Raw genomic sequence first — 23,851 nt, forward strand, 5'->3', positions numbered from 1 at the left:
GTCCCTTTGAACCTTACTGGGGCATCACAAAGCGCACATGGGGCAGTGAGATTGAGCCAAAGCCTTAAAGTAAAGGGGCAAACCTTGGACACTATGTAATAACATACCAGCTCCCAAATGGAAAAAAAAACCCCTGATGGATAGCTGTTGATCAGTGTCCTCATTAAGTAGGATTCGGGGAAAAGTGTGTTTGCTGTCCTTTGAGTATTTGGACTTTGGTTCTTGGCCACTGTCTGTAATGAGAGCTGTAGATGATGGTAGAGAGTGACTGATCTACTGTGAATGTTGGAGCAGACACAGACCTCAGTGCGCAGTCTCCAGCGCTACTCATTATAATGTATATGTCCAGTTTCTCACAACGGTCAGCTTTAAGCTCATGGGAAAGGCTGTGATCACAGAATCGTGCTTCATCTCACTCTTTTTCTGTCTGTCTGTGCGCCTGTCTCTCTCACTCTCTCTCTCTGTCTCTTTCTCTGTCTTCTCTTCATCTTTCTCTCTCTCTCTGCCTCTCTCTCTTTCTATTCTTCATCTCTTCTTTTCCTCTTTCTCTCTCTTTCTCTCTCTCTCTCTCTCTTTTTGTATCTGTCATGCCAAAGGCAGTACATCCATTCAATTAGCTTTGGGCCAGCTGCCTGGGAAAAGAACGCCAAGAATAGAAACATGCCACATTTATGTGCCAAGAGCAAACAATGGTGCTTAACAAGAAGAAATCATCCAGCTTAGCGCACACTCCATCCAACTCTAACAATGAAGAGGGATTGCGACAGACCGGCAAAACGCTCCAGGTTAATGAGGGACGATGAAGGTTTTCAGCGCCGGAGATAAGGATTAGAGAAGATACCTAAGCATTGCGCTGCCAAGGCTCAATGTATTCCAGACCCAGGAGGTCAAAGATTTCTTCCTCAGTTTGGGCTTCCAAGAAGGCGTGCTGGAAAGAGAACACAACAGTTCTAATATCAGTAAGAGTGCCGGAGATCCCATCAAACAGACTGAAGGACAGTGTTTACCACCACGGTTACACTGTGGTAAGGGACAGAGCAGCATTAGTCAATATCAGTGAGCGTAAACCAAGAACTGTAACCACAGGTCCCAGAGAGCATATGATTGGGTTGTACCCTCAGAAAGGGGAGGAGTTATCAGTTTTATGTATACCTTGGGGTTAACTGTGGTGAGATAATTGTTTCTTATTTGTAAACCATGGGCAGTCTGGATTCAACAATCAATTGCTGAATTACATGTCAAGATTAAATTATATTTATGGAGTGATGAGTTCGGGTTTCATGGCTGGCTATTGCAAAGAGGTATTCATGACGGGGCCCTGTGTCTAAGTGTCTAAGTCTCTGTCACTATTGACTGAAAAGTACATTTGTTCATTTCTGCCCAAACCAGAGGTGAACTGGACTGAAAATGAGTGAATTAAAAAGGAAGCTCATTCCTGAGATGAGGTTTACTGTAGCCCTGCCCTTGATTGCTTTACATCAGCTACACTAGTCTGGCTTTTTGAATCCAGGCATCAAGGTCAGCTAAATAAAGAATAAAAAAAATCCAGTATGCCTCTATCTCACTATTCATTGGCTGTGCAGCTTGAGTCCTGTTCCCATCCACTACGAGTGAACAGTGGAGCAGAGAGAATCTGTGAGAGAATCTGCCAGAGACAGAGTGACATGGCTTGCGTGACAATACCCATGTCTTCCTGAGGCTGCACTGCTAAGAGGGTCAACATACAGGGGGGAAAAAAAGAAATGTGTTTTTTATTTAAAAAAAAAAAAAGGCAGTCTTGACCTTGGCCTGAATCCGAGGGCTCTTAGGAAGATAATCATTAGAGATGTCATTATTACTATGGTTACCAAAGTGGCCCTCCTCTCGCTGTTGCTCTGTGACAGGGGATATTTCAGCACTGATGACTCACCTCTGCTGTATTACAGAGCCGCTAGGAAAATCTAATCTTGATATACCCTGCCTTCAAGTGCTAAACTGGAACTAACGTGTCAAAGTGAAGAGGGCGATGACAGCAAAAAAGGAGAGAGACAGAGAAAGAGAGAGAGAGAGAAAGGGAGAGAATAAACAGTAAGTATTGGCTGATGACCCAGAGTAGGGACTTCTGCCCTGTTTAATTGGAGTTTTATTTACAATGCAAATCACCGAGACAATGGTTGCCATGTTACAGGAGAAAGAGAGAGAGAGCGAAGGATGATGGGTACTGAACACAGCTGGCAAAATAGAACAGACAAGTGCAAGAGGCCCAACAAATATCACTCAGTGTTTATGTGCTCAGCATCTTTACAGGCTGATAAAAAAACAAATCAAAAGCACTACAGACAGGATGTAAATTATGCATTTCAATGAGATCATTACCTCATCTTCTTCTTCTGCCATCACTGAGCAGAGGAGAGAGGCAAGTGTGTCATGTTCTCAATGGGAGGTTCCAGCAGGTCTTTGATTCTCAGCGCCAGTTCTGCTGTAAAGCAGCTATGTGGAGTATTTAGATTTCCACACATTGCCATCTCATAAGGTGGTTGAAAAAAAGGCAAGACAACTGTTCCAAAAAAAAAAAAAAAATTGACACCTGGCTCACTATGGTTCGATGAAATCCAACGGAGAGTAATGCTGAAGCCTTTCTAACAAGCATCTGTATTGGTCTGTTTTCAAACAGTTAGAGCTAAGCCTGTTTGTCTTACTAAGAGGAACATACAGAAGGGCAGCTTTGGATAGGATCCCATCTCACCATTGGCCAGATTAGGTCTGATCCTTGTCAGGGACTAAGCCTGGCTTTGGGAATGTCCATTCTCAAAAATCCTGCCCAATCCCTTAGACAATGCATATTAGAAATAGCTTTACATTAATTACCAGCTGCACCGAGGACCTTAGCTACAGCTCACATGCTCCACAGTTAAGCCAAGTGGAAGAAGAGTCAATTGTGTGCTCTGTTGTCAGTATGTTTATGTGTGTGTGTGTGTGTGTGTGTGTGTGTGTGTGTGTGTGTGTGTGTGTGTGTGTGTGTGTGTGTGTGTTGGATCGAGGTGCAAGCACACAGAGACATACAGAGCTGATCCAGCAATGTTTCTGTGTCTTGCTCTCTCTCTGAGTAAATTTCTGGGTGTGCCCTCCTCTCAAACATTCACTCATCCAGTCATCCATCCATCTTCTATATGAGTGGAAAAATTTTTTTGAAGAAGCATAAATTACTGGAATATGTCAGTTACTATCTGATTGGCAACCCCATGTCTTGATTTTACACTCCATGGGAAGAACGGAAGTCAGCAGAGACCCCCTCAGAGCTACTGTTTTTCATTAACTTCAGACCTGCTGAGAGAAGAAACAATGCTGAGAGTGATGTTTCCCCTAAGTGAGAATACTCCCCGCCAACATACACACACAAACGCACACACACACACACGCAAATCTGAGATCATCAGCATATAATTAGCACTGTTCTGAATTAAGGTGCATGTCTGTCCACTTGCCAGAGATTAAGGTACTGACACATCTTTCCGCTCACACTGCTCCTCCAGCGGTATGGCGGCCAACAGGAACCTTCTGTTGATTATGACTCAGAGAGCTCTTATGGAGTCTGGTGTTACAGTGTTATTTCTGTTGGGCAATGAGCAAAAAGAGCTGTAACTATGAAAATAGAAATGTTGGAACTAAGCCCTGCATGAGTCTGGAACACTCTGTAACTGATAAGATTTTTGTGCAGTTTTCCTTTCTTTCCTTTTTTTTCCCCTTTGTTTCCTTTTCTTTCTTGAGAGTCCTGACTATTTAAATAAACCCCCACTTCTTGCAGACTTGAGAAGAGAAAAGTTATAAGATAAATTTATTTGGCATTGCATTATAAGTTATTACAGATTAGTGCAACTTTCTCTCCAGTCCACAGTTCTTAACAGAGCATCATGTCAGTTAATAGTGTGAAGGTGTGACCATTATTTACAGTAAAGACCTGATGGCAGCTGCTATGTTACTTGTCCTACCCTAACTACTGCTTGTCCAATGAGAATGACAGAATGAGGATGATTGCACCTGCCAGTGATCATATTTCTATAAACCTTTTCAATAGGGCCTTTGGTTTTGGCCAATATGGTGTTTTCATTTAGAGCGGTTTCAGCTAACAAGACCCCTTGAGAAAATCCACCAGAACACCTTTATTAGATCAGTTTTTACACACATTTACACAGTAAGTTCACTGTAATCAAATTTATTCTCCGATGATATTGTCCCAGTCTGGACCAGTGTGGTACAACAAAAAAAAACCTCTCAGAATTAATTTAACACTGGCAATTCTGCAGTGCATTTTCATAAGAATGTAATGAGTTCAACACATTTTCAGACACTGGCTTCTATAAAACACTGTAATTTAAAGTGTGCTACTCTCTGTGCCATCCAGTAATTTCATTTAAATCTGTATGTGTGTCTGTGTGTGTGTGTGTGTGTGTGTGTGTGTGTGTGTGTGTGTGTGTCCGTGTGTGCTGTAATCCCAGAGTGTGTAGTTTTGAGTACAGACATTAGGGCCCTAAACATCTGCTCTAGCTCTGCTTTCTGTCAAATGCACTCACACACACACTAACATGTGATCTGCACTGAGATTGATGACTGTGGTGAGGTAGTGCTGTGGTACTTAGCCACATGCCACACCTTACAGAACACCACAAATCTGCATAAACACCACACACACACACACACACACACGCACGGGTGCACACACACACACACACACACACACACACACACAGAGCAGGTGGCGTGTCAGTGAGGTCTGTGTTTTTTTAATCACTGTTTATTGTCAGTGGAAAAGCAGTGGTCAGGGTTGAGTGCATCTGAAGGACATGAATAGAGCTCCTGCTTCTGGGACCAGCCCAGAAATGGAACCATATCACAGCCACCTGACTATTCGCCTGCCGACCGGATCACTGTCCCGCACACACACGCACACACACAGTTTGTTGTATATCAAATGTTGTCATAGAGAAATCATGGCAGAACGCAACAGGTACACACTGGATGTGTCATAGTTTGATCTCTCGTTATGTATAAAGGATGAAAGAAGATTTGTGATGTGACTTGAAAACTTTTCATCTACTGAGGCTTTGTACAAGATATGTCACTGTCATGGTGTAGTTAAAAATAATTAAGGTTACTGTGTAATGTCACAGAGACGTAAAGGAACCATTCCGGACATGTCTTAGGAGTCCATTGACAAAGAAACTCACTTTATAAATGAAATCATCTGATGGAATAGGAGTATCCCAATCTGATAGAATGGAGAATTAATTTATGGACATATATGACATTGATATGACATGGTATGAATTACTCACATGTAATTAGTTTGCAAAGACTACAACCTGTCTCTCTGTCACACTCACACACACAAACACACACACATGCACACATGCGCACACACGCACATGTAGTGATAAATACAAAACCAAATTCTCACATATAGACACTCTCACTAGAAACAACACCTACACTACAGCACAAGAACCTTATGAAAACACGCACATTCACAGAAAGAGCAACCACACAACAGCGCAGAAACTTTCACATGTGCACACACTCAGAGATACACACACACACAAACAGAGCTGCTACAGACCTATTTTGTTTCACCGGTTGCTTTATTGCATAGGTGTGAGCCAGGCCGTTATTAGGGAGGGAGGTGATGAATTGAGAAGTCTTTTGATTGGCCGTAAGTTAATTTTGTCTATATTGGAGCACAGACAGAACGGCTGACAACAGCAGAAAAGCATGAGTCGATTAGTCTCCCTGTTCTGCTCTCCTCCCTCTGTGAATCCCACTGCATCCCTCTATCCTGCAGTAGCAAGAAACAGACACTGCCCCCAAAACCAATCAACCCTACAATTATAAGCCCCATAAAAACCTCTTCAGACTATAAAAACAGCCCCTAGCTCAGGGCTTTTTTTCATACGGAGAACTTCATCTTCACAAAACAAGCCTCCACAGACCAGTGCTAAAAACCTCGTCTGAATGAGTTAAGAAGTAGCAGGATTTATGTATTATTTTTTATTTGAAGACCACTGTATAAAAGTTAACAGGTAAATATTGCAGATGCTAGAATGAGATTGTTCAAAAACATATCTTAAATTATGTTTAGCCTGGCCTATTTCCAAAATTGTTGCTAATTTGTGACTGGCACGCAAAAGTCCTACAGCTTTTAATACTGATAATTTGACTAAATTTGTGATTCTTTACCGAATAATTGTAGCAACTGAATGACACTTAATTTCTGTGTTTTGGGGTTTTTTTTTGTTGTTTGTTTGTGTGTTTGTTTGTTTTGTTTTGTTTGTTGTTTGTTTTCTACTTGGACACCTGCCTCCTAGCATTAAAAAATGACTGATAATTAAAGACAAGGGAGAATACAAGGAGTTATGTCAAATCTTAATTACAATAAACTCTTTCTGAGAGGGAAGATTTCTTCCCTCTGAAAATTTCACACATTTTTGTATTAGCATACTATCTCTACCAATCTCACTTTCCTTAATGAGCAGTGTGTATATAGAGAGCCTTCTCTCTGATTAATATTTCAGATTATTCTGGGCTGAAATAACGACAGCCAACAATTCACGTTAGGCAAATAGAATCTTATTTCAAATTCAGCAAATTCATTCCCTGCAGAGACAGGACTTCATTTAAGTTTGTTTCTAGTAGTGGAAACGCAGTGTGTGTCTGTCATTCTGTACAGTTAAGGATTACCTCTACAGAGATAAGACCTCTCTCTCTGTATGTCTCTCTCTCTCTGTCCGTATCTCTCTCTCTCTCTCTCTCTCTCTCTCTCTCCATTTCTCTCTCTGCCTGCCTTGCCTCTAATGATATCAATAAATGAAGTTTCCCTGCTCTGGTGAAGCCTGTTAATAATTAATTGGTTTGTTGAAAAAGGAACTGGTTTTGCATGACCAATATGCTTCCTGTCCCAGACACCAGGATCAGCTCTCTGTTGTGTAAGCAAGAAAATGCTGAAATGCTGATGATTTAAAAGCAGTTGCAAAATATGAGCTGTGTTTGATTGCATTATGTGGCACAGTGTTCAAAAACATCATGAACCAGGAATGCAAGGTGTTAGAATACAAAGACTTGTGTGTGTGTGTGTGTGTGTGTGTGTGGGTGTGTGTGTGTGTGTGTGTGTGTGTGTGTGTGTGTGTGTGTGTGTGTGTGAGTGTTTTACATGCACCTATGCACGCGATTGCATAGGTGCATGTAAAAGAAAGGGAGAAAAGGAAGAAGAAAGAATGGTTGTGTATGTGTACTGTTATGAGCAAGGTGAGAGCAAGAGACTGAGACAGCAGGCGAGAGGCAGAAACAGAGGAAGAGAGACAGAGGAAAAGAGGGCAAATGAGAGAGAGAGGGAGAGAGAGGGCAGGATGATGACGATGATGATGACGATGACGATGTTGATGATGATGATGATGATGATGATGATGATGGTGATGATAAAAACAAAGATAAAACTGACGATGAGGATAAATATGTAGATGATGATGATGATGATGAAGACAAATGCAGTAACAGTAAGAGTAATTGAAAGAGAGTGAGCGAGAGATGAAGTGTGTGACAAACTGTAATAAGAGACAGTATAAATGCCTCATTAAGCCCTGCTGTTTGATATTTGTCCTGAATCTAATTTCAGAGATGCAGAACTGTCCTTTCCAATACCATCAGAAGGCATTTTTGAGGGAGGCAGATGCTGGGTAATTTGATTTTGCTTGCATTTTATATCTGAATAAACATGTTCAGTTATTATAACTTGGCAGACTATTTTAGACAGACTATTTAGGAACCACCCCCCACCCCCACCCCACCACCGCCATGACCACCACCACACATCCCCACACACACCCCCACACCCCCACTCACTCACTCACTCACTCATTCGTTGAGTTGCTCAGACAAACATTTTACTGCCTCTCTCTCTCCCCCACTGAGGATGCCATGACTCAGACAGTCGATTTTACCTCAGTGTTTGAAAGAATAGATGGTGCCTCGTTGCCTTAATAAAATGAATGTTTGACAGTCCTATTAACAATAGTGACAAGGCTTCCATAAAGTTCTGACAACACAGGTTTTTCAATAATCCTTATTAAACATTAAGAACTGACTACAGACTGTGGTTGACAATGCGGTGTTGGATTCCAGAGTTTGAACAGTTCAAACTGGAATCAGAAATCTGATTTCTTTGACCCAGTCTGAGTAAGCTGAGCTTGACTGAGAGAAGGGAACCCCTGAATTAATCATGGCCTAAGTGAAAGAGGATATTCAACCAAAGTTCCTGTCCAAGTCTCCATAATCACCAAGGCAATTAATACAACATGACAAGCACACAGGCCCAACAACCAAGAACATCAACCGTTCAGTCTCATCAATAATGAATCCTGTTTCCTTCTCCTTCGACGGTCCCCCCCTTATCTTGTCTTTCATCCATTCATTCGCTCATCTTTCATCCTGTCTTTCCATCGGGCTCTACCACTTTTTCTGATCTTTTTTTTTTCTTGTGTCATAATAAAGGATGGCAGATTGCAGGTGTGGGATTTACGGAAAAAATGCCTGGCACCAAATTCAATCAGAGTAACAAAAAAATGAAAACAGAAGTGACTCTCTCTCTCTCCCTCTCTCTCTCTCTCTCTCTCTCTCTGAAGAGTGTGATAATGGGTCCCGTTGGATGTGTGGGTGGAGGGAAGAGGGCGGCAAAAGTGAGAGAAAGAATAAGTTGACAGTAAGACATGTGTCAGGGAGAGAAAGATGGAGGAAAGGAGTGGGTAAGAGAGTGAGAAAGACGGAGAGACAGAAAGTGAGAGAGACAGCAATAAGTGGAGAGGAGGGAGATTCCAAGAGAAGGAAAAATGCAAAACGCAAAACAAAACACAAAAAAAACCCAGAAACATAAGAGAAAGAGGCGAGAAGAAGAATGAAAAAACAGTGAGAGCGTAAAGGAGTTTACAGGAATGATTAAACACACAAACACTTCGTTGTTGGTAAACAATTAAATTCTCTGTTAAGCTCTCTCTCTGTCTCAAAGACAGTCTCTCAATCCAATCTTGATGTATTAGTCTCTCTGTGTCGCTTCCACTGTTCATAGAATGAAAATCATGTAGACATTAGCAGGAGTTTTCACATTGTGGAGTAACCAACACGTTGTGAATTTACCCAACCAACAACAGACTTACCCAATCATCAGTGCAAAACACTGTAGATTTAATATGTAAAATCAAAGTTGCTTTCTGTCAAGGTTAAAAATACCTTTTAATTAACAGTAGCAAATACAGCACTATTTTTACATTCTCACCGCAGTTAAACACACACACAGACACACGCAACTCCTTTGATGACTTAGTCTAACTCAGCACTTTCATGCTCTAACTGCACACTTTTCATTCTTTCCTTCTCTCTCTCCCTCTCTCCCTCACACACACACACACACACACACACACACATACATTACTGAACCGTCACATGCCAGTTTAACAGCCCATCCGTCCCTGAGCCCTCATGTGCACCATCAATTTTACATCCTCCTCCCTCTTCTCTATCAGTCCTATTACTCCCTCCCTTAATTGTTTTTCTGACCTCTGAGGGGTAAAACTGCAGCACAGAATGACTGGAGCCTGAAATGAATCCAATCTTCTGTTCTTAATGCCGTCCAGGGAGGAATATCTCAGTACGCAAACTTCATTTGCCACCATTCTCTTCAAGGGCCAGAAAAACTCAATCAGGCCACTGTGTGAGTGTATGCGTCTGGAACTCTGTGTATGCGTCTATGTAACCTTGAGTGTCTGCATGGTTCCGTGCATGCATGTACAGTATGTAGCTCAGTATATTGTTTTTATGTGTGTGTGCGTGTGTGCGTGTGTGCGTGCGTGTGTGTTAACTTGTTCATATGTAGGTGCTAGTGTCACTCTGTCATGCTGTAATAAAATAGTAAATATTTTATTGGGATTTCTTCAGTCCATCAGGCCCTGAAGGTTTAATGGGACAACGGAATATTCGGAACTTCAAGAAGCGAACAAATCGTTATTATTCATTTTTAAATGAATTATTAATCATTATTAAATGTCAGTGATTTAGCTCCCTCCCCTTAATGGTGTAGTATAAAGGACATGAAACATTTTAGCATTGTAAGATCATTTAAGATCCTTACCTTATATAGAAGGTTAACATCAAAACAACCAAATAAAATCAGTGTGTGTTTTTTCTCCCTTACAATCTTTCCTTTTAAGACAGTTAACACTATTTTCACTTACATCACAATGCAGTTGAAGTGGTAATTGGATTGTTATAAATGAATGTAATGTACAGTAGATCAACTATGATGGACAGACTGATACAGCAAAGAAAATCAGTGTTTACTGCATCACACCCAGATGCAATAGCTCATTTTACAGGAGGAGACGGAGCATCTATTCAGAACTGCATTCGTTTTTTGTGATTGATTGTAATAAGAAGAGAAAATCCATAAAGGACAGGTCATCTGCTGTGATCTCTTAAGCAGAAAAGATGATTATTGTGCATTATATATCACAACTAACAGACTTTAACATGTCAACATGTTTTTGACTTTTCGAGCAACAGCTTTACAGATGCAGATAGGCCTTCAAGAGACTCTAGCACCCCTACATTGACACACACACACACACACACACAGGGGACAAAGAAATACACACACACACACACATATCCCAAGAAAAGGCCTCTCATGAGTTAGTTTTTTGGAAAGTTGTGTTGGTGAGTCAAACTACTGTCCTACAGCTGCAATTGTAAAATCATCATTATCATCATCATCATCATCATCATCTTCTCTTATCAGCATCATAATCACACTGGTATGATCTAGCTAAGATAACCACACTTCCCAGTTTGACTGTGACATTCCCAGTATTTCTCTGCGTGACGATACAACGGCTGTATGATATGGATAAATATCATATTACAAATCTATTGCTAGACACTGAGATGGAGAAAATGATCTTAATATATTTCTTGACTGAGCACTGTCTCTAATACACGGCGATGTGACATGGGAAAGAAGCTCTCATAGAGATATCAATCATTGTTGTCATGGAGATAATACTGTCCAGCAACATCCTCACCGAGTTCAAGTTCACGCACAGACTCTGACCTTCAGGAGGCTACCACTTGAGGGCACCGACTCAGAAGAATACAAGCTGATTTTCAGGAATTGGTTCAAGCTGTTTTTCGGTATCACGGTCCTCAGGTGGATTATGTTTAAGAATGGAAGCTGTCAATCTCTGGTGCCCACCCATGGACACAAGTTTAAACAGGTACGTTATTCACCACTTCAATGACTTAAGCACACACGTCATTTAAAACCTGGTAGCAACAGGCAAATTTTAAGTAAATCTTTGATAACTTGTTTAAACTAATATTAACATTAATATCAATATTGGCGTTAATGTGCTTTCTGTTGTGAAGTCTGTTATGCACTTGGAGGTTCAATGTAAACAAACCATTACATGTAAAATGTGTGTGGCATGTCCTCTTTAAACTAATTCTCTCATTTGTATAGAATGCATCCTGCCAGCTGTTTTGAATTCAGGTTGTCAAAAATGTAACAGTTTAGTTGCAGTGCAGCAGAAATAGCCCACGAAAGTATATTAATGAGTCTGGCTGAGAATAATTAGACCTGTGTATGTGTGTGTATATCTGTGTGTGGCCCCCCTGCCTGATCTAACCTCCTCCAGGATGAGATAGAGACACACACTCATGATTGCCGCAGATGTATGGGCAGAGGGAACAGGATATGGAAGATGAGTATTAATCAACACATGGCCACATCAGGGCTGATTGAACCATTACTGATAAACGACCTGGCACAGGGAGAAAAAAGATCTATGCATATGTGTGTGTGTGAGTGTGTGTGTGTGAGAGAGAGAGAGAGAGAGAGAGAGAGAGAGAGAGAGCAACAGACAGACAGAGTGAGAAGAAAAGAGAGACAGAGAAAGAGAGGAGAAGGAAACAGAGAGAGAGACCGTCCAGACACTCTACTAGCAAAGATCAGACATAAGAAGGGTTAGTCACATTTCTTAACGTGTAAAAATGAACCCATAAAAGAGCCCAATCGTAAAACAGTAGAGCTACGTCTGTGTAATCTGCGTAGAAGATTCTGGAGTTCAACCCCATAATGTGAGTCTAGAGAATTAGCTCAAGCCCATCTCCCAGTCGACCACCCACAACGATCTCATCACCATGCCAACCAGGCTGCTAAATCCTGATTAGCCATGTACAACGGCAATAACTGCACGTAATGGAAGACACAGATTCCTATTCTAATCCACTTTGTGTCGCGAGCTAAGAAGGCGATAAGATGTCTACACACGGAGGCTTCCGAGCGTTCCTGGGGAGATCCATTAGCACAGGATTGAACAGGCTACAGTCGTGAAAAATGGAGCCTGTTTTTATGCAGGCAATATGCTACAGAAATCACATTTCATTTTAGTGATAAACTGAATACGGGAAAGGAACAGGCACTCTGTCTTTAATGTAAATAGATCATCTGAAATGTATCAGCATTACCCTATTCTAGCCTCTGTTGACTAGCCATGCGGAGAAAATAGGAAGAAGAACAACATTACCCATAGTTCATAGGGGACACGTTAGATATAAATCAGAGCTGTTCTGTAAAACCTAGCTCGTCAGAACATGCTTGATGTCTCTTTTTTCTGAGAACACATGTCTTATTCAATTTTCATATTTTACCTTCAACACATTTAAGATCACTTTCTTCAGTTTTACTCTGCGTTTGCCGTGAGAATGCCTGGTGTCTGCCACCGTTCTTAATGAAAAACAACAAAGGAGCCTTTCAGAGCTAAGGTGAGTATTCAGAGGGGCTGAAACACTCAGGAGTGTATAGACACCCAAAAGCTGCTTTGTGATCTTTCTGAGAAAGCAGAGCTGTGTATCAAAAGAGTTTCACTCACTATGTCAGATGAGAATCTGACAATATCTTTGACCTTGATGAACGGAGCGAGAGAAAAAGTAGAAAGAAAAGAGAGAGAGAGAGAGAGAGAGAGACAGAGAGAGAGAGAGAGAGTGAGAGTGGAAAAGAAAGACCATTGGAATGTGTTATTGTTATTTAAGTTTTATATTTGTTCTTTCATTCCTAATGCTTTCAACAGAGAGGTTTCAAAAAGAGACTTGGCTCTGTTCTTCAAAAAAAGAGAGAGCACAGGAGGACCCCTCAGTTACCTAATACAAATCACACAATGCGTTTCTCACATGACGTCGAAGGCCATATACTGACATTCTTGAGTACAACTGACTGAATAAGGAACCAAAAAACAGGAACTGTGAAAATGCACACATGTAGACATACTCACACACTCATACACATACACACATATGCACATGGGGTGCTCACAAATAGAATGTGCACACACACACACACATCCGGTCCTATCAGTTTCTACTTGTGAGACCTACTTGGTTTCTACTTGTGAAAACCAAGAGCACAAGTGGTATTTAAGTGAGCCTGAGGCACTTCATTTTTGTTGCTCCTATTCCTCCTCCTCCTCTCTGTTCTCCCCTTTTCTGTCATTTCCTCCAAGCCCAAATAATCATCACACACTCCTTCACTGCGCCAGCTGGGAGCGTTCAAAAGCGTCACTCCCCAAAGCCCAGCGCAATTGCCCTGTTATTGTCCACTCATCTGAGCCTCTCAGGACTGTGTGTGTGTGTACGCGTGTGTATGTGTGTGTATGTGTGTGTATGTGTGTGTGTGTGTGTGTGTGCGCGCGAGCATGTGCGTCACAGCCAGGTGCAGTGTGAAAGTCCTGCTGTGTGTATGTGTGTGCATGTAAAACGAGTTGTGAGCACACTTGCGAATGCCATGCCTGAAATAAAACAAGTTTCTCACCTTCTCTCTCACTTTCTCTCTCTCTCTCTTTCTCTCTCCCTACTTATCTATCTCTCTCTCCCTCTGTAAAGAAGAGAAAATGGCAGGAATGAGCAACTCTAAATGCTTAAATCTGTTATAGATTGTCTCTGTCTCATTGTCTCTCTCTCTGTCTCTCTCTCTCTCACACACACACACACAGGGTGAAATCACAGAGGAATTTGCAACAGATTCAATATCTAAATTACTTTGCTCATTTTCCAATCTACTGAAGGCCACAGAGCAAGGAGACTGTCCATCTGTTAACATATACCTGTGGATGTGTCACCTCTGTCATGTGTCTGAATTAGATTAACTTTGAGTTCAGTAGCACCTGTCCATCAAGTGGGTGGGCACACTCTGTACTCAAAGTCATTGTCACTGTAACACTCCACAGATGACATTTTTAAGGGCTAAACCCTAAAAGCAGCATTCAGAAATTCCAGATCATTCTACATTTCTCCACTTCTAACAGTAACACGAGGCCTACTCCTTTAGTTGAGTAAAGTGGTAGTCTGTTCATTTAGAGCTATAACATCCATGTTTCAGACAAGTGTATATTTATATTCTTGTCGGCATATCTGGACAACATATTTGTAGAAAGAAAAGCTGTAGGAGCCAGATTTGAGTTTAAACTTATTTCCCTTCAGAGACTTATTTTTGGCTTAGGTTCACTGGCCTTTGGCTTGAGACTTTTATTTTGACATTTGCCACAAGATACCTTATCAGTTAAGATGATGTCTTACATGTGCACAGGTAGAGCCTCATAGTTGAGACACTGGAAGACGCTGGTGAACCAACAGTTTTTTACCACTTATACGCTTACACGCTTTACTGCTTCTTCGCTTATATACTACACTCTTCTACACTTATACACCGGCCTGGCTAACCAAGATGGACAAACAGGCCTGCCAGGAAGGTTCAAGGCCTGGATTTACCAGCATTCCATGCTACCCCGGATCCTGTGGCCTCTGCTTCTGCATGCAGTGCCCATAACAACAGTCGATGCCCTGGAGAGAAACATCAGCACCTACTTGCGAAGGTGGCTAGGTCTACCCCACAGTCTGAGCAGAGCTGCTCTGTATGGCACCAGTAACATCTTGCAGTTCCCGATCAGTGGCCTTGCTGAAGAATTCATGCTGTCACGAACATGTGAAGCTCTCTAGTACAGAGAATCCGGATGGTGGGGATGAGACAGCAAGGGATATGGACTAGATAGGGAAGTGTACTGCAGTGGAAGATCACCTGGTCCAACATCTGGCAAGCAGACTTCCATCAGATCAGGTTCTTGGTCCAAGCTGTCTACAACATCCTACCAAGCCCAGCAAACCTTCACATCTTGGGCAAAAGTGAGACACCCTCCTGCACCCTCCCTGGAACACCTCCTTAGCAGCTGCCCAAAGCCCTTGGAGACAGGCTCTATAACTGGTGCCATGATCAAGTGCTCAAGGCAGTTGCTAAGAGTGTAGCCAAGGCCATCAACACCAGCAAAGGCCACCACAAGCCAAAGACCATCAAGTTCCTCAGAGCCGGGGAGAAGCCCCACCCACAACCCAAAGAAGAGTCTGGTCTCCTCACCACTGCCACCGACTGGCAACTGGAAGTGGACCTGGGCAAACAGCTGAAGTTCCCAGCCCGGATAACATGATCACTGTCTCAGAGTCCACCAAGTAACTGATCATGCTGGAACTCATTGTTCCCTGGGAAGAGCGCGTGGACGAGGCCAATAAGAGGAAGCGCACAAAGTACCAGGAGCTTGTGGAAGAGTGCAGAAGGCAGGGCTGGTGAACTTGCTGTGAGCCTTTGGAGGTGGGCTGCTGAGGATTTGCAGGGTGTTCACTCAGCAAAGCATTTACACGACTGGGCATCACCAGGGGAGGCTTAGAGGAAGGCCATCAAATCTGCTACTGAGGCTGCGGAGAAGGCCACAAGGTGGCTTTGGATCAAGAGGGCAGATCCGTGGGTGAATGCTGCTGGGATGCAAGCTGGGGTCTGATCAACCTTGGCTGTGTCGCCTGGGCGAGGATGTCTGATGTTGAAAGACCCAAAACACCCAATGACCTCAGGTAACATCACTGATGATGCGTCCCAGCGCATCTGTAAGATGTATCTTCTGTCTTCTACAAACTCAGTGTAATATGAAAGCTCTATACTTTTTGGAAACTTTAGAAAGACCTCTTTTTTTTTATTACTTTGGAATTTTGATTTAAACCACTGTGTATCGCCTGCCTGCATACCTGCCTGCTTGCCTGCATACCTCTTTGCCTGCCTGCTTGCCTGCCTGCCTGCCTGCTTGCCTGCCCGCTCACCTCTCTCCCACTATCACTGAGCACAGGTATGACTCTCAGCCGAATACAGCGCCGAATACAGAATACAGAATAACCATAAGAAAGCGTGTAACAACTAAAACAGCATCTAAAACTGGATTCAATTTTTTGGTCATTACAAGAGCATCCAAGCACTGTATTCCTTCATTTATCGAGTCTTTCATACTCTTGGCCAAAAATTAGTTCAAAGTGCAAATAACTAGGCCGAGTCCCAAACGGTCAAATATTTGCTAAGAAAGCTTTACACAGTGGGAATCAGGAATCAAAAAACCTAAGAGAAACCACGGATCAGTCATAGACACAATTCTATTTGCTATGTTTTCACAGCTCTAGTAAACAACATTAGCACACATACACACACATACACACACACACACAAAAAAAAAGCTCACCAGGGTGAAGATTTCAGCTCATTTTGTACCCGTGAGCGCACACGTACACAGTGACTTGCTTACACTAATCTCTACATATTTCTTAGAGAGCTTAAACTTCCAGTCATGTACTTCTTTAACAACGTTATACAGCAGGTTCCCAAAATTCAGTCCTGGAGTCTGACGTCCTGCTGCTTTTTGTATCAACCAACCACCGCGGTGTCTGAGCCTGCCTGTTGAGTGCCCACACCTGATTTCTGAAAAATCAGCCTTTAATTATGAGCAGAGGAAAATCTCAGCAGGACTTTGCACCTCTAGGACCAGCTTTGAGTAACCCTGGTCTACAGTTTTCTCTTTGTTTAAAACTGCACTGTGGCCCCTCTGTAGCTTTCACTCATTAGTTGGGCGCGTGTTAGTGAATGTATGAGGAAAAAGAATAATCAGAACTTCAGAATCATGATAGAATAACCAGAATCAGAATAATAACTTAATTAAACATAATTACAAGTAACATAATTAAAAGTAATGGAAAGTCATTATTGGGCCGAATGGGTCCAACCATCAAGACCACTATAGTGAGGGACAGACCAATCAGCAAGGAAAAACTGCTTTGCCTGCATTGAGGTTCTCTCATATCACTGATAATTCAAGCAGTACTGAAGCTCCTGTGATTGCAGTTTTGGGTTTAATTTCCTAAAGGTCGTAGGGAGAAAATTTCTTACAGAAAGAGAGGCTGAAGGAAGAGGAGGGAAGGAGAGAGAGAGAAAGAGGGGGGCGGGGGTAGAGAAAGAGACCACTCGCACAGGAAAAGGAATATTCATTTTCCTCGATCAAAATCACAGACGCTGGTGCAGTCACAGTCAGGAACATCCCGCCTCAAAGCCTGATAACCACTGAGTTATTAATCACTTACTTACCCTAGGCTGTGAGTAATTACCCCACAAGTCTGACCAATGGGAACACAGACACACACACACACACACACACACACACATACACATAGACACACAGACACTCTTTCCTCTGAGCAGAAAATACACACAAGTATAAGAATCGGAAGGGAGAGTAATGACATTTCTAGTAAATGACATATACATACATTTACAGACAGATTTGCGTACTCCACACACACACACACACACACACACAAACACATCCCCAATTGTCTTCACATACACACACACACACACACACTTTTCATCAGTAACCTCCAAAAAGATGAGGGGGATGTTTTGGAGGTGTTGGCCAGGTCGTGCAGTCCTCCTGTTCGGGGAGGGAACCAGTCTGTCCACGGCTGATGAAACCCTCTGGCCGCTCTCATTCATCAAAGCTCACGCCACATATTAATTATCCTCCACCTTCAGGCCTACAGCAGAGGACAAAAGCTCAAATACACACACACACACACACATACACACAGTGACAGAGCGGTGTTTTATGGAGTGAAAGTTGTTGTAAGGGCAAAGAGCCTTTAGGTGAAGGTTAAAGTGAACAGTGAGGTAAGGAACAGGTTACAGTTAGAATTAAAGGTGTTAAAGTGAACGATGAGGTCAGGAATAGGTTAAAGTTACAGTTAAAGGTTAAAGTGAACAATGAGGAAAGGAACGCGTTACAGTTACAGATAAAGGTTAAAGTGAACAATGAGGTCAAGAACGCGTTACAGTTAGGGTTAAAGGTTAAAGTGAACGATGGAGCAAGGAACAGGTTACAGTTAGAGTTAAAGGTTAAAACAAATGGTGGGGTAAGGAACACATTATACTTAGAATTAAAGTTATGGTAAAGTTCAGGACTAGACTTCAGAGTCTGATCAATATATCCAAAAAGTAACCCCAAGAAACATTTGCGCGGTTGGAGAAACAAAGACTCCTTCTACCACTCGGAGGAAATAAACATTAAACCAGGACTGAGTAGGTGGACACAGCATGGCTTCAGAAGTAGCACTGCAATCTAACAGCACAACTCTAAGAAATATCACAGTGATGTTCTGTTCCCTTAGTCAATAATTGCCACCCTTCCAAAGATTTTCCCAACCCTCGCAGACGCCCTGGTTCTTACTGCATAAATGCTAGCCTGTAATGAGTGTAATTTGCAAACGTTTAGCCGTTATTTTCTCTCCATCGTTTGAGAGTGTGACAGAATGTACAGAACGGGACTTCTGTGAACCGTGCCGACTGGTCAGAGTTCAATTAGAGACCTTGTTGACTCGTCAGTCACGGGATGATCCGAAGCTTTTTGCCAAATTACTCTCAGCTGAGCTCTCTTTCAAAAGCCTCACATTAGTGAGACAAGAAACGTAAGTTATTCATCTTACAGATAACTGACAAAGGAAGAGAGGAACGGGGAGAGCGGGAAAGACAGAGAGAGAGACAGAGAGTGAGAAAGAGAAAAAGAGAGCGAGAACAAGAGAGAGAGGGAGACAGACAAAGAGACAGAGAGAGAGAGAGGTAAATTAGACAACTCACAAAGATAAAAGTATCATTATCTTGGTGGTGATGGCCATACGTTATTCCAATTAATAAATGAAGTCTTTTACATTAACGAGCTTCGGTGTGGAAGAGGAGGGCCACTCCCCCCAGCCCTGGGCAGAAGAACAAAAAGAACACTCAACGATCTGTGCAAACGACAGCAGCCCACCAGCAAAGGCACTTCATTGATCTTCATTACCTTAATTACGGTTCTAATGGACCTGCAGAACCAAAGAATGGGTCACACTGTCCAATGACTGTGAAAGAATATCCCTTGTCAGAAGCATTCTGTCGACCTTGAGTAAGTCAATGGGAGTGCCAATGTAAGCGGTGGAGGTAGAAAGCGAGTATGAAGGTCTCTGTCTGTGAGTGTGTGAGTGTGTGTGTGTGTGTGTGTATTTAAATACTCCAGACACACCATTCCTGCCTTATCTCTTTTAAGAAATGCCAGGAGTACCACGCTCCCTTCTGCAGAGCACAGGTCACCAAATATCTGAGAAATAAATATAAATAAATTGAACTGTTTATATATATATATATATATATATATATATATATATATATATATATATATATATATATATATATACATACACACACATATATACACACATATACATACACACACACATATATGTTTCGTATCAGATATATTATTCTTATCAATGAGTGTGCTAACACTCGGCAGGGTGTGGTTCGCTCTTTGGTTTGACAACACACTTCTAACACACACTCCACCTCCCTCCTCTTCATTCTATGTGCCAATCTGCCCCATTTCCAAACTTCATATGCAAATGAGCCCCAAGGGTGTGGCCTAAAACTTAAAGAGTAAAAGGCTAAGTGTATGCAATGGCTCACCACCCTGTCAGTCAACTGGGAACTCAAATATTTGCATATGTCACATACATGTCATAGAGGTCATTTCTAAACTGTCATTTTTTCTCTCTAAGATCACATATTCATGACATTCAAAATCTGAACCCGTAACCCTGGATTCTAGTTTCTAAAAAAGGTCTCTGAGTTTGACCCCCAAATATTGTGTTGTAGTTTTTAAAAAAAAACAAAAGAAAGCAAGAAAAAGGTTCTATAAACTTAGTGATGGACTGTTCACAGGCATGGACTGTTCTGTCTTGCCAATCCGTTAGCAGATCGAAAAAGTTCGATTTGACAGAATTAGACAAACGCCAGCAAGAGTGGAGTTTAGAACAGTTTAGTACAGTTTAATCAGTCTTCCAGGTTTGGAGTCAGAGAAAGGCTGATATTTGTGGGTCTGTGCATTGATAAGAATACCACCATACCTGACATATCTGACAGGACACATTATATTATTACTGGCTCATCGGGGAGCACCTCCCTGGGCGTCAACCTTGATTGCCTGTCAGCATAGCCAAAGCCGAGCTGTCATAGACAGGCATTGTGTGAAGACTTTGATAGATTGCTATATTACAGAAACATTGTGGAAAGTCAGTGTGTGTTAATGTGAAGGGAAAGCAAGGCAAATGCCTCACCCAGCAAACGAGTGAGCCTTCATTTCTTATCTAAACCCATGGGAATAAAGACTTGATTAGTTATTGTGGAGGTGGAAAAAATGACACCGTAAAAAAAGGGCACCAGCCCCCACACTGAGTCAGACATAAAGACTTTATGCCCACTGAGGTGTAATGAGACAAGCTGGAGTTAAACATCTTTATCAAATCACTTTCTTAATGAGCATAATGTGTGTGTGTGTGTGTGTGTGTGTGTGTGTGTGTGTGTGTGTGTGTGTGTGTGTGTGTGCGTGTGTGGGTGTGCGTGCGTGTGCGTGTGCGTGCGTGTGTGTGCGTGTGTGTGTGTGTGCGTGTGTGTGTGTGCGTGCACATGCATGTGTGTGTGCACGTGTGTGTCTGATTGTCCACATCTGTAAACTGATGAAATTAACAGAAGTAGTTGGGACTGCCATGGGAGATGAAGCATCAGTACAGCTGCATTCAGAGTTCCTGCTCAACACAGAAGGCAATGCAAGAACTTACACACATTACAAAGTCATATTATACAGTTTCCCTCATGTATACATCTGTGACACGTTGTGCTCAGGTCTCCTCATTACTGAGTAATCTAAGCACGTTATGGAAAAGAAAAAAGCTAGTGGTCTCGGTAAGCGAGTAAATGAAAGTTTTGAATCAACCATACCACGACTCTGTATGCTCCTCTTTACTTTATGAAACAAACACGTGACTGTCTGGATATAATGCATGTAATATTCATGATCTCACTGATGTCTGTCTTTGTCTAGATCTCGAGATGCCTGGCAATGCCTACAGCTTTATCACCCTGTATGCTCACACAAGACAGTTCAGAACAAAAAATTGAAGTATATTATTGAAGTACAGCGTGATATGTGTCTATGTATGTCAATGCAGATGCAGGTCAATTTAAACAGAGCAGTAAAGGATGAAACAACAAATTAATAAAATTAATGTAAACATTTAAAGACACATAATACATTTATGGACATTTAAATAGGTTAATACAACAAAAGCGCAAGACAAAAGTCCTAAAAAAATAAGAAAGTGCTTACAAACACTGGCGATCAGAGCTGAAACTGTCTCTCCCCAAGATTTCCATACCAAACATATTCATGATATGGTTGTGTGTTGAGGAAGTCTTCACCAAGCTTCAGCTAAATGAGCTCCAACAATCAAACCACTAACAGAGTCACTCAGGTCTCTTCCTCTAGCCGTGGTAACCAAAATAATGTGAGTCTGGGCCTGTCCACCACTTTACAAATGACACAGGGCATGCTGGGGTGTTAATTGCTTAATTGCCTCAGAAACCACACTTGTGTGAAAGGACCTGCTTTACATTTACTATGTAACTCTCAGTTATTTCAGGGTTCTCTTTATTTTAGCAGTTACCTGTATGTTTTACCCACCATTCACTATACAGTGTGACATTCACCTCTCACACATTCTCCTCCTAAAAGGTTTTTCATGAAAAGAAATTTTTTCTGACAGGAAAGTCAAAAAAAAAACAAACTTCAAAGTCCAGACCTAAACCTGTCATTAAATGATGTCTCACGGCATACCTGACCCTTACCTGTACCCCAACGCCTTATGGAACCTTCCTTTCACACTTGCTCAAAAGCATTCTACTGGCGACTTTCACACCTTAACCCATGAAAAGAAAACAGTAATTAAAAGTATCATTCACACTGCTGTTAAGTTTTACTTAAGAAGGCTGACAGAATAAAATTACTTAGGATGTTGTGTCTGTGTATTCCCAACTGAAGCATTCTCACACACGTTCACTAATCCCCTCTCACAACCTTTGGGGCCAGAGAGCTTTATGATAATTCACTGTCCTCATTCATAAACACGTACCCACAAAGCAGAGAGTCAGAGAAAATCCTTCCCCAGACTACATAGGCAGCACAAACACAAGGACACTCTCTCTTTCTCTCTCTCTCTCTCTCTCTCTCTCCTCCCCCAATACTCGTCTCTCCACTCATCAGTTCCCTCAGACATGGACCAACCATACTAGGACAAGGAAGGATTTGTCACTAATGCAGTGGAACACACAGCTGAGTGAGTAAAGTACTGAATGAACAGAACAAATCAAAATGATTAAATGACAACATTCTTTCTCTACGCACACAAAACAATGTGTGCACGCAAGCACACACACACACACACACACACACAGAAACACATGCTCGCACATACTTATCCTCAGGGAAAAGATTTCACTGCAGTGTAATCTAGCCCATCAGTACATAACCCTCTTCCAAGACGACTGCAAGGTACACAGGATTTTGCTTCAGGCCAACACACCTACACACAACCCCACCACACACACACATGCATGCACACACACACACACACACGCTCGCACACACGCGCGCACACACACATACTCACACGAACACACACTCCTTATTTTCTGGAGTAACTAAGAAAAAATAACCTCTGTTGCATTAGATCGAGGACATCGTCTTGGGACTGTGGCTCTCCAGGGATTGGCTTGCATAATGCTGAGTTAGCCATACTAGTTTGGTATTAGCTGAAGAAGGAAGCCATAAGTTTGTATCGCTGCGTCTTAAAATAAAGTTGTCAACTTAAAATTTTAAGGGCAATTTATTTTACAGCTTTTTTGTAAACTTTTGGGTACAGAGATACAGGGAACAGGGAAGCTCAACTTGGTATACTGAAAGAGAGGGTCACAGAGTTTATACTTACACTTTATACTTAACTCACTTGAATGGGTCCAGTATTGGCACAGAATGTATATTTTACAAAAGTGTGTATTTTTCACCTTTGTACTGATGTAGTGCGCGGGATAATGTGTTACGGAGATGATGCATTAGATTTTGTGTAAGAAAGACATTATGCTGTAAAGTACAGAGTACAGAGGAGTTTTTTTTTTACCTTTGTTTTGTCGTAAAGCGCATGGTTGTCCAGCAGCATCCGTCTCTCTTTCCGAGCGTATCGTCTCAGATCACGTTCAAATTGCTGGAGAGAGAAACGTATACATTTCAGTACAGAGACAAAACTAGTCCAGCATCAGTCTCTCTTTGTCCAGCCCATTTTAGTGCTTTGGTTACTCAGTCAGTAAGTTGGTTGGTTGTAGCTTGCTGGCTAGCCATCTTGTTAGGTAATTAGTAACTCTGTTAAATTTGTGTGTGTGTGCGCGCGCGCGTGTGTGTGTGTGTGTGTGTTTGTTTGTTTTGAGTAAACTGACATTTGTGTTTCCTATCTCAGTACACACAGCAAATTTACTGACTCAAAATTTAAAAGGTCTTCCTAAATGGGTTCC

General features: G+C 42.0%; 1 protein-coding gene across 1 annotated transcript in view; it reads right to left on the reverse strand.

Moving 5' to 3' along the window:
* Positions 1-841: 841 nt before the first annotated feature.
* Positions 842-23,851, reverse strand: part of dntt (deoxynucleotidyltransferase, terminal) — a 58,173-nt gene continuing 35,163 nt past the window's right edge. The window contains exons 11-12 of the mRNA XM_030772277.1: positions 23,464-23,547; positions 842-928 (exon numbers count right to left, since the gene is read on the reverse strand). Coding sequence (XP_030628137.1) covers positions 842-928; positions 23,464-23,547 — 171 coding nt within the window. The remainder of the gene's footprint in view (positions 929-23,463; positions 23,548-23,851) is intronic.

This window comes from Chanos chanos, chromosome 4, assembly GCF_902362185.1.
Source record: "Chanos chanos chromosome 4, fChaCha1.1, whole genome shotgun sequence".
In the NCBI taxonomy this organism is placed as follows: Eukaryota; Metazoa; Chordata; class Actinopteri; order Gonorynchiformes; family Chanidae; genus Chanos; species Chanos chanos.